We start from the raw sequence: 12,043 nt of genomic DNA on the forward strand, positions 1-12,043 counted from the left end.
TGGTGTTCCCGTTGAATCCTAGTGCTCCTGTGAGGTCCACTTTCCCTCTCTGTCCATTTGGATGTAAGTCTCAGAGCAATTTCCTGTGAGTTTTGAGGTCAGCCTTGGCTACTTAGTAAGACCCTGTCTGAAAACAAAACGAGAGAGAGAGAGAGAGAGAGAGAGAGAGAGAGAGAAAATAGTCTGGTAAACTGTCCCTTCCATCTTCCAACATTCTGACAGTCTGTGAAGAGTGTGACTGGTCAGTTTCTTAGGGAATGTTGGCTCCTGAATAGTTATGTTGAGATGTAGTTGCTAATACTACAAATATGTTGTTATATTTTTAGAATATGGAGTCTTTTTGTAAAAAAAAAATCATTACATCCTGGCATTGTGGTAATCCCACGCCTTTAATCCCAGCACTTGGGGAGGCGGAGGCAAGCAGATCTATGTGAGTTCTAGGCCAGAACTACATAACAGAGAGACCTTGTCTCTCTCTCTCTATATATGTGTGTGTGTGTGTGTGTGTGTGTGTGTGTGTGTGTGTGTGTATGTACATATGTATATATGTATATATATATATATATATTTATTTTTTGTGTATGGATGTTCATCTGCATCTATATCTGTGCACCATGTGCATGCCTGGTGCCCAGAAGACAGTGTCTGAACCCCTAGAACTGGAATTACAGTTGGTTGTGGTCTGCCATGTGGGTGCTGGGAATTGTGCCCACAGCATAAGTGCTCTTAACTGTGGATCCATCTCCAACTCCTAGAATATGGAGTCTGAAAAGAATGACCAGGTGGAGGAAGCATGATGGTTGTGACATTGGGTGGATTCACCTCGCACCATCTCTGAGTGCACTTACATTAACTAAAATCGTGACTGTGCTCAACTTGGCACTGCAGAGAACATTTGCTAAGCTCTCCAGTGACAGGCCATGTATGCCACAGGCTAGTGTAACAAGCCTTGTTCTCTAGGGCCGAAGGGCTTAAAGTGTGCATTGTGGGAGAAGGGGAGACACAACATCACTTGTACTTGTTTAAATTTCACTTTTGTCATTATTTTTTTAAGCACAGAAAGTTTTATGTAGTCATATATCTTATTTTTTTTCTATTACGGTGTCAGCCTCTGTTGTAGTTAGGCCTTTCTCTCTAAGGTCAGGAGACCCTTGATTTTTGAGGGTTTGTTTTCAGTTTAAACATTTCTCTCATTTGTCTCTTTAGTTTTCAATTAATAAATCAATTAATTGTTTTAGATATTTATTATTCCTAGCCACACTGTAGTTAATGACCAACAACCTTGTGACCATTGTGCAAAGGCACCAAACAAGCAGAGTTGAAGGAGTGTAGTGTCTTTGGGAAAAGCCCAGCCTTTTCACACCTTCCAATGCCAACCTGAGCTTGTGCCTTGGGGGATATTTGTCTAGATACCATTAGTGCCCTGCTGACCCCTCAGCCTTTTCTTTCTTCCTCTGGCTCCTCCAACCCTATCTTCAGAATGCCTGGGAATTCTAAGACATCCTGAGGGTATTCCTTTTTTTTTTTTTTTTCCATTAAACTTGTATTTTAATGGGTCTCAAAAAAAAAAAAAATACGCAACGCTTCATGAATTTGCATGTCATCCTTGCCAGGGGCCATGCTAATCTTCCCTGCATTGTTCCAAATTTTAGTGTATGTGCTGCCGAAGCAAGCACCTGAGGGTGTTTCTTACCCAGGCAAGCACAGGGTAGCAGTGGTTAGATTTCCTTCTGGTCAAATCCTCAAAGTAGCTTATAGTCCAATTTCTATTAAATAGAGTAAAGAATGTAGGGTGTAAGATCATATCTTCTGCATGCTTAATTCTTCAAGGGGTCAGTCTGCAAGGAAACACCGTGAGAGGAAACACACATTAGTATCACAGAGTCACAGTTAGTGTGCCCTCAGTCAGTGTCACAGAGTCACAGTTAGTGTGCCCTCAGTCAGTGTCACAGAGTCACAGTTAGTGTGCCCTCAGTCAGTGTCACAGAGTCACAGTTAGTGTGCCCTCAGTCAGTGTCACCGAGTCACAGTTAGTGTGCCCTCAGTCAGTGTCACCGAGTCACAGTTAGTGTGCCCTCAGTCAGTGTCACAGAGTCACAGTTAGTGTGCCCTCAGTCAGTGTCACCGAGTCACAGTTAGTGTGCCCTCAGTCAGTGACACAGAGTCACAGTTAGTGTGCCCTCAGTCAGTGTCACAGAGTCACAGTTAGTGTGCCCTCAGTCAGTGTCACCGAGTCACAGTCCATGTGCTCTCACAGCTCAGCCACTCCAGGTTTGGGGGTTACTGAGGTTACCCCTACATGTGCAGAGCTTTGTGTCCAGCGGATTGGAAACTCCATGTTTATCCCTGATACATGGGGTTTTTTGTCTCAGTCCCTCTTCAGGGTTCTGTCTCCAACTCTCTGCACCGTCTTTGGGACTTTACTGTTATACCTTGCCTGGTCCTGCAGAGGTTCTCTGTTTGCCTCAATTTAGCATTTCAAGTTTACACCATAGATTTTATTTTCATAATGACTAACATGCTGAAAAACAGACACCTGAAGTTATCATAAAAAGCTGACTTCAAGCCAGGTGTTGATGGTGCACACCTTTAATCCCAGCACTCGGGAGGCAGAGGCAGGAGAATCTCTGTGAGTTTGAGGCCAGCCTGGTCTACAAGAGCTAGTTCCAGGACAGCCTCCAAAGCCACAGAGAAAACCTGTTTTGAAAAACAAAACAAAAGGAAAAAAAGAAAAAGAAAAAGAAAAAAAGATCTGACTTCAGCTTAAGATAAGCCCTGGAAGCTATGCTTTGTATAATTCAGGGTCATCAGTATTAGAAGGATGATGTGACCAGCCACCAAGCAGCTTAAATATATAAAGAGATGTGGGCTGGGGTCATGGGGAACATCATTCTGTATATATGTTTCTCTTATTGGTTGATGAATAAAATACTGCTTGGCCAGCAGCCAGGCAGGAAGGATAGGTGGGGCTCCCAGAGGAGGATGCAGAGAGTCGCCATGTAGCCACTGGGAAGGTCAGATGCCTGGGCATTCTCTGGTAAGCCAAGACCACGTGGAGATACACAGATTAATAGAAATGGGTTAATAATTAAGAGAGAGCTAGCCAATAAGAAGACTGAGCCATCAGCCGAACAGTTTATAATTAATGTAAGTCTCTGTGTGTTTATTTGGGACTTAAAGGCTGTGGGACCAGGTGAGAAAGAAACTGTCTACACTGGGGCCTGGTGCCCATACCTCTAGAAAAAGATGAAACTTTAGTCAGACCCTAAAACAATCTTAGCTGCTATTCTGTAGTTCTGAATGTTTGCTATATGCCAGCCACTGAGTCACTGTTCCTAAGGAAGTAGCTCAGCAAGAACTGAAAGCCAGGATAGTCTGCACATTAGGTGTTTCAACTAACTGAACCAAGGGAGCTTTCTTATCTTGCTTTTCAGGTGTTTTGCTCCCATTTTAGAGAGTTGAGCAAGAAGAAAGGGTGGATTTTATACTGTTGATTGCATACTTTGAGACTGGACCTGCTGTGTTTTTCTTCAACTCTGTCTTTAACTTTTTATTGCCCTTTGTCTAACCATTGTCACTTTTCTCATCATTATGAACAGTTCTCTGCTTTTGAACACCTGCCCTTCTATGTGAGACACTGTGATCTACTACATCCTGTCTTCCTTGACTAATTCTTACCTTACTACAGAGAAAGTGGGCATGTACACTTCTTTTTTTCTCCAATCAGATGGTGAAATAGACTGAGGAGGTATTGATCCTAAAGCGACATCCCTGAAAAACCAGGATCACGTTTAACCCTCTATTTTTCCACATCAGTGTTGCCAAGGAAGTAAAAAATTTAAAAGGAAACGATAAGAGCCACTGGAATGCCCCCAGCAAGAGAAGATGAGGAGAAAGACGAGAAAGTTCAAAGATAAGGCATTTGAAGGTGGTAAATCACCCTCAGAAGGGAGTGACCAAGACTGTGAAAACGATGGTAGTCAGTGTTGTGACTCTCCAGCACGTGAGAGAGGCCATAGTGAAAAGAGACAGTACGTGTGTAACGAGTGTGGAAAAGCCTTTAGTCAGAGTGCCAACCTCACTGTGCATGAGCGAATCCACACAGGAGAGAAGCCGTATAAGTGTAAGGAATGTGGAAAGGCTTTCAGTCATAGCTCCAACCTTGTGGTCCATCGGAGAATCCACACTGGACTGAAGCCATACAGATGTGGTGAGTGTGGGAAGTCTTTCAGTGGTAAGTCACATCTCATTCGGCACCAGGAAGTCCACAGCGGAGAGAAAACATACGAATGTAGAGAGTGTGGGAAAGCCTTTAGCCGGAGTTCAGGACTTATTTCTCATCACAGAGTTCACACGGGAGAGAAGCCCTACACTTGCCTTGAGTGTGGGAAGGCGTTTAGCAGGAGTTCCAACCTTACTCAACATCAGCGGCTGCACAGAGGAAAAAAGCTTTACAAATGTAAGGAGTGTGGGAAAACATGTGGTTCTAATACCAAGATTATGGACCACCAGAGAATTCACAGTGGAGAGAAGCCCTATGAGTGTGATGAGTGTGGGAAGGCCTTCACCGTGAGGAAGGCTCTTAATGAACACCAGAGACTTCATCGTAGAGAGAAGCCTTATAGATGTAGTGAGTGTGGGAAAGCTTTTACTTCTAATCGAAACCTTATCGATCATCAGAGGGTTCACACTGGAGAGAAGCCTTATAAATGTAACGAATGTGGGAAAACCTTCAGGCAGACATCTCAAGTTATTCTGCATTTGAGAACCCACACTAAAGAGAAGCCTTATAAATGCAGTGAGTGTGGGAAAGCCTATCGCTACAGCTCACAGCTTATTCAACATGAAAGAAAACATAACAAGGAGAAAGAAACCTTATTGTTTGTGGGCCAGGTTTGACAGTACTTGCCTTTAGGAGCATTTAGGAGGCAGAGGCAGGGAGATCTCTGTGAGTTCTAGACCACCTAGGGCCACACAGTGAGACCCTGTCTTAGGAAAAAGGAAAAATTGGCTATAAGGCTAATTGCTACTTCTCTGAAAATTAGATTTTTAGTCACATTAGACTTAATTCTGCTTCTAAGAATCCATACAGGGAAAATAATAAGTGTCTAAAGTTTAATAAAAGGCATATTCATGCCAGCATTATATATCAAGGAAAGGGGAGAAAACTACCAGAGATTATTACATGTGCAGGATGGCACAAAGGATAGTCTATTCAGATTCTGCCTCTGAAGTCTGTTTTTGAAGAACTTTTTGATGTCTGCCATGGGGGAAATTTTGAATAAAATGAAAAATTAAAGAATTAAATATCCAAATAAAATATTTTGCCCAGGAAAAATGGGGAAGGAGAAAGAGGGCCAAACCTAGATTTCAACAATGATTATTTCTGGGGGATTAGTTGTAGGTGATTTCTATTTTTGTCTTTCGTACTATCTTATGCTTTCTAGATTTCCTACAATGAAAGTGTTACTTTTATATTTAAGAAAAAGTATAATCTATTTTAAACGTAATGAGTACATCTTCATTTTTATTTGGTGGCGTTAGGAAAAGTGTCTATTATGTAGTCTTAAAAAGCATGAGATTCAGCCTAAAGCTTCCTACTGCTAAAATCAGTGCTGCCTTTGTTTTTTGTAGTTTTAAGATACTCACTGTTAGGTTAAATGAACACAGCAAAGGAAACTAGTGCACCTTCTCTTCCTGGGTAGTAGAATAATCACCCATGACTGACAGCTGTCTGAGCTCCATCCTTCCAGCAAATGTATAGATAATTAGTAAATTTTTTTTCTCCTAATGTTCTGGAGAAATTGTAGGCTCGAAAACTAGAAAGTGGAGAATTTTCACTTCATCGTGTGATTTGGGCCTGAGTGGGCGAAATGTAGTTAGGTTGGGAGGTCTGTGTCCTGATCCACTTGCCTAACTACTTTGGTCAAATGACTTCACAACTCAGACTTCTGGTTTACCTCAAGGGCTTCTTTGAGAATTAAGTGAGATGATGCCAGTGATGGATGCCAAGACAGGTACATGGCAGAAACAAACAGCTCTAGTGAAGATTATTGGAGCCATGTTTCTAAACACTTCAGAAAGAAAATCTTAACCAATGTTTAGCATCTAGGATATTTTCGGGTGTAATTAACAGGATTCCAAGTCATAATAGCTTACATCTTGGAACTCACTCTGTAGACCAGGCTGGCCTCGAACTCACAGAGAATAGCTTACATCTTTAAAATGTTGTTGTTTCTGAGTAGGTAGTCTTAGAATTAAGCAGCTCATACTTTGATTTTTGGAAATTGACAGTGCGTCAGACTTGCAGTAACTCTAAGTTTTTCAACAGACTGCTTTTGCTTTTCATTATCTTGTGGTTGCAAGCCACTGGCCACAGCTGCATGCTTCTTCACGCAGCTTCTCCAAAGATGGGGCAGAAGGAAAGGAGCAAAACATGTGTCTGTAGTTTATTGCTATTGAAGAAAATGCCCCCCAATGGGGGGCAGAGTGCTGATTAATTAACATGACAAACACAACTGGATTCCCAACCCCTGGGGATTGAACCTGGGACTTCACACACTAGCCAAACACTGTCTCACCCATTTATAGTGCCCCAATCTTTATGGCAGGTATTACCAGGAAGATATTAGCTTATTCGTTAGTCACTATCAAAACCTAATTCCTTAGTTCAAAATCCATCTAAATACACTAGACTCTCTCCATGACTAATTCCTCTTGTATACAACAAATTCCTTCAGTTAATACTGTTTGTCTCATGTGCACAGACCTTTCAGAAGCTACTGAGGATATAATAATGTATAGGAGAATTGAGTTTCCATGATGTTAGGTGGCTGGCTAGTCAGTGGTTGGAGGCAGGGTTTGATCTGAAATCTGTCTTGGAATCTCATGTTTTTTAAATTATACCAAAGGACCCCTCTCTGACTGTGGTGAAAGGGAGAACAGGGATCCTCCTGTGGAGTCACTTATATGAAAGGTTATTACATCTGGATAATTACTTGGGTGAGGTTTGACAAGGAGAGTGCTCTTCTCTGAAATTCATGGCCTGTTTTTGTGCCTCAGACTTTAGTTGTCAGGGTTATATGTTTTTTACAATGAAGGAATGTGGGGATTGTTTGATTTTGTTATATTTTGATAAGATAGTGGCTTACAGATAATTTTACGAGATAAGATAGCGGCTTACATATAATTTATTATGCAGTAGTCTCTCTGCATACTTATTCAAAGCAGGGCTTTCAGGGTCCAGAGCAGAATTGCTGCATTCAGGAGCATGCATCACTGAGCAGATTTCCTCTAATCGGTATGTCATAATTTTTCTATCTATGGCATAGCATCTGAAATTACTTCACATTGATTGTTTTCTTTTTTCTTTCTTTTTTTCTTTTCTTTTTTTTCTTTTTTCTTTTTCTTTTTTTTTTTTTTTTTTTTTTTTTTTCGAGACAGGGTTTCTCTGTGTAGCTTTGGAGCCTATCCTGGCACTCGCTCTGGAGACCAGGCTGGCCTCAAACTCACAGAGATCCTCCTGCCTCTGCCTCCCAAGTGCTGGGATTAAAGGCATGTGCCACCAATGCCCGGCCACATTGATTGTTTTCATGGGAAGTCTGTAAGCATTTCGGAGGTTTGGATGGGATGGGGATGGATTCTGGCACTCAGGAGCCACAGACTACCGAGTGTTACAGCTCTGATGGAAAGGTATTCTGGCACTCAGGAGCCACAGACTACTGAGTGTTACAGCTCTGATGGAAAGGTATTCTGGCACTTGGGAGCCAAAGAGTACCATACATATATCATCACAGTAAGTGTAGCAGCTTGCAGCCAGGGAAAGGCTTCCCCAGTATATCAGCTCTGCTCCTACGGGGGAGGGCTTCTGGGCTGTCCTTCTTAGCTTGCTCAGCTCTGCCTCACTGGCTGGGGAGATGGTGGGGGGGGGAGTTGTTACTTCTGTCTTCTGCTCTAATTCTGGATACGAGGTCCAGTGTAACCTCCTGAGCCTGACTTGAGTTTAAGGCTTGGATGTGAGTCCCAGTGTAACCTCCTGAGCCTGGCTAGAGAGAGGTTGGCAACCTCTCTCTGGCCTGTGACTCAGCAAGGCCTGATGTAAGACTGCCCCCTGCTAGCTACCTGCCAGCTTGGTGCAGTATTATTGGCCCTTATTTCTCAGGTCACCTTACCCCATCCTAAGATCCCCATTCCCTACCTCAGCTGTAACAAGTTCTTGCCTGTTGGAATAAATTGAGATCCTGCTTCAACAAGTCTCCTGACTCAGTGTGTATTTTCTCACTGGTAACTAGTAGGGGGGAGGGTGTGAGCCGCCTGACCCTCACCATCCTGCTCAGCCCCGGGAAGAGACTGGCTGGACCGGCCCTTCCCCAGCTCTACCTGCTAGGGAACCCAGCAGACTGGTGCCCCATGTGAGGAAAGTCTCTTCAAGGGAAGAATGCTGACAGGTCAATCGGTATGCAGGTTGAGTGTACCCCCCAAAATTATGGGGTAGTCTTCGTCCAAATCAAACATTACCCTAGAATCGTTACAGGTCCTACTTAAAAGTAGAGGCCTTAATTTTTTCTAATAATCAAGCCCTTCAAGCCTGGGACTGTTTGCTCAAGATTTTTCCCTGGGTGCTGGAGAGTAATCTTTTTGATTGGGATACTTGGGATAGGGTTGAAACCCTAATTAGGAAAGCTCAGGTGGAAAGGGGGGGGATTACCCCCTCTGGGGACCCTCCTGATGGTGTCCCCCTTAAAGGGTTTCTTCCCTCCTCGACCTCCTAGGGAGAAGAATGGGGCACGGATCAAGGAGGGGACAAAGGGAGATTAACACACACACACACACACACACACACACACACGAACCAAATTCAAATCCTAGTCCCTCACACCAGCCCGCACCCCTATATCCGTCCCTAGATCCTTTTGAAAATGCTCTTTGTCCCTCTAAGGGTATGCCGCTTCCAGATCCCCCCACTAATCTTTTCTGGACCCCCTCTGCTCCTCCGCCTTACTGCAGGGAGGGTGCTTCCGAGGGAGCAATGACCATCTTTTCCCCATCAATGTTAACCCGGCAGCAACCGCCCGGCTGCCTGGTACCCCTGGGAAGCACATGATTTAAAGGAACTCAAAAAGGCTGTCTCAGTGGACCGACCTAATTCCCCCTGGGCAGAGACCATCCTCCACGCTTAGCCCATCATCAATGTACTGCTCAGGACTGGAAGGACCTTGCTAGGGCTTCCCGGATCCATGTCTCTGAAGTGGAGCTCGGTTTTTCAGGATCAGTGTGGCATCCAGGCCGAATGAAATCAGAAAGCCCACCCTTTGGTCCCAATTACTTTGGGCATGCTTTCGGGCGCCTCTGACCAGTTCTCTACAGGCCTTCTACAGGCCATTCCTGATCCTTATCAAGACCAGGTCCGAGCACTGGGGCTTGCAGCTTGGAAAAGGCTGGAGGAGGGCCCGATGGAGTCCCTTATTTCAGGAATCACCCAGAAGGCTGGGGAGGACCTGGTGTAAGTAAGCCTTTTCACAGCTAGGATGGGAAGTGTATCCTCGAACTCGGGAGTCACAGAATACTCCAGGATACCTTTGCAACACAGCTCAGTTGCAAAGGTATCCTGGAGTTCCAGAGCCAAGGAAAACCACAGGTCACAGTAATTGCAGGCCCTCACAGCCCTCTTTCAAGGGGGGCTTCCCCAGTGTATCAGCTCTGCTCCAGCAGAAAAGGGCTTCTCCTGCGAGGAGAGTAACAACTCTGCTCTATCAATGGAAAGTTTCTTTGAGAGAAGTGTTACAACGTTGCTCGCTTTGTTCTGCTGCTCTGCTCTGCCACCTCGGTGCTGCAAAAAGGCCTTCAACCAAAGCTCCTTCGGGTACTTTTATTATTATTAGAATTCTGAGCAGTCTCAGGGTTTATATAGAGATTCTTAGGGGGCGGAGTCTTCCAGGGGGCAGGGATTGATAAAATGTGAATCGATTCCATGGGAGTACTGGGATTCAATGGGAGCAATTCAATTCAAATTCAAATTCAATTCTTGGCAGATGTGTAATGCGTCATTCTTCTGAGGCCCGAGGCACACTGGTCGACCTTGGTATCTTCTGAAACTTAAAGAGAACAAGGTCCTGTTGGGGTTGAAATGTAAGAAGGGAATACTCTCAGCTCGGTGGGGACGGTAAGCCTCAAACTCGGCCACCTTCGGACCTGGTCTGAGAGGAAGGAGTCTGCTAGGCTTTTCTCTCGCCTTTGCGAGCACATCGCCATCGGTGTAAGACGCGATAGCTCAATTCCGAGAAGGCGGTCATGTCCTCGGCCGCCACGTCTAAGTCAACGGCTCTCCGCAGGAAAAAGCATCACCATCCGCGTCGGGCTCGGGCGCCCCAGCGCCTGTGGTCGCGCAGGCATAGCGGTCCCGCGGGAGGTCGTATCACAGGCGGCGGTCCACGCGATCGGGCGGGCGGTGTACCCCGAGGATCGCCCCGTGGAGAGAAAGATCCAGAACCAGGTCGTGCAGCAGGAGCAGAACTCCCGTTCGCTTAAGTGAGAAAGGTCGAATGGAGCTGCTAGAAATAGCAAAAGCCAATGCAGCAAAAGCCAACTTAGACTTGCCAGTGAGTCTCCAGACTGTAGCCAAGGAAACAAGCCAGAGAGCAGCTGTTTTGAGCAGTGGCGCAAAGATGGAGGAACACTCAGAAAAGCAAGCTGAAGATGAAACTAAAAATCACAGTGAGAAATTTTCTACACAAAGAAACATAGTCTTCAGTTCTAGTAATTCCATAGCGAAGCCACTACAGAAAACAGCTAAAGCTGCTGCTGAAGACACATCATCAAGATCACCAAAAATAGATAAGAAAAAAGTCCTTAAGGACTGTGGATACCTGTGTAAAGGAAAACTAAGGGCTGGGGTTCCCTAAAACTGCACTTTACTGAGCATTAGCCTACCTGCCTGAGTATCATGGCGGTAAATGTTGTGATTAAACTCCGTTACAGAAAGATGCTTAATGTGATATGTTCACAGTTGTTGTTTCTTTTGATATTATGGGAACACAGATGGACCATAAAATTGCATACAGGTGGAAGTCTTATATGTATACTTGTAAGTATTGTAGAGTATTGCATATGTACATGGGTGAATTTTGTAAGGCACAGTTGATACTGTGTATTTTGTATATTTGTTAATAAACTTTTTATTATTTGTTTTGAAAAAAAAGAAATGTAAGAAGGATTATCTTGGGCTGGTGATATAAAAGGTTTGAGATGAGAAAGATGAATCCAGTGAGGGAATCCCTTGAGCTTAGCAGCAGTTGAGGTGGTACGGATGACCCTGAAAGATCCTGTCCATTTTAGAAAAAGAGGACGGGGATTGTATCCTGGAGGAGAAAGGAGAACTAGGTCTCCTGAATCGACTGGATTAGAATGGGCAGAGGCAGATGGTGGTGGGCGGAGTTCCAAAGAAGAGTGTAAAGGTATTGTAACAAGGGGGTAAGAAGGTGATCTGGGAGCGGGATCCCCTGGCCTGATGAGTGGGAAAGGGGAGACTCCGATGCCCAGAGGGAGGGTTAGAAGTTGAACAGATCTTACAAGAAGCAGTAATAGTCTTTAAATAGGACAGATCTTCAGAGGTAGGTGAAAGACCCCCGGAAGCTCACGCCCCCAGGATCTCAGCCCAGGACGGTGGTCACCCCAATCACCAGGCGGAGTTGAAAGCTTGATGCAAAATGCACGAGGCTTTATTATAGTTGTTTAACAAGCTAACCCCATGTTAGCTCGGGTCTTTCATCCACCCACCATGGCAGATGGCTAGGAAAGAGTCTGCGTAGAGATCTTGTAGGGCAGCGTCAGGGGAGTGTTCAGGGGTTCGCACAGGCTCAGGATTGGTGTGCCTCCAGGCTTGGAGGGTTTGCCCTGTGTTGATTGGTCAACTGGTTGTTATGGCCCACTCCTCACCTGAGAGGAGTTGATCTTGTAGGTAAGCAGGTACCCTGTATTGTCTCTCTAGTCTCTCGTCTCCTGCCTTACAGCTCTGTTTGTTCTGTAAGAGTGCTTTGGGTTTTTG

General features: G+C 44.7%; 1 protein-coding gene and 1 non-coding gene across 2 annotated transcripts; one reads left to right on the top strand and one right to left on the bottom strand.

Annotated features, from left to right (window-relative positions):
* Positions 1 to 1,569: 1,569 nt before the first annotated feature.
* LOC113835622 lies at positions 1,570 to 1,676 on the bottom strand. Its single transcript, XR_003485302.1, has one exon. It is a non-coding gene; the product is annotated as a U6 spliceosomal RNA (small nuclear RNA).
* A 2,209-nt stretch (positions 1,677 to 3,885) lies between these two features.
* On the top strand, positions 3,886 to 4,899 carry Znf660 (zinc finger protein 660). Its single transcript, XM_035444245.1, has one exon. It carries the CDS (start codon positions 3,886 to 3,888, stop codon positions 4,897 to 4,899), a length of 1,014 nt encoding a protein of 337 aa, XP_035300136.1.
* The last annotated feature ends 7,144 nt before the right edge of the window (positions 4,900 to 12,043 follow it).

Source organism: Cricetulus griseus, chromosome 4, assembly GCF_003668045.3.
Source record: "Cricetulus griseus strain 17A/GY chromosome 4, alternate assembly CriGri-PICRH-1.0, whole genome shotgun sequence".
Classification (NCBI taxonomy): domain Eukaryota; kingdom Metazoa; phylum Chordata; class Mammalia; order Rodentia; family Cricetidae; genus Cricetulus; species Cricetulus griseus.

Bases quoted from the DNA above. Each gene is read 5' to 3' on its own strand.
- Znf660 (XM_035444245.1), top strand. From the start codon at position 3,886: ATGAGGAGAAAGACGAGAAAGTTCAAAGATAAGGCATTTGAAGGTGGT.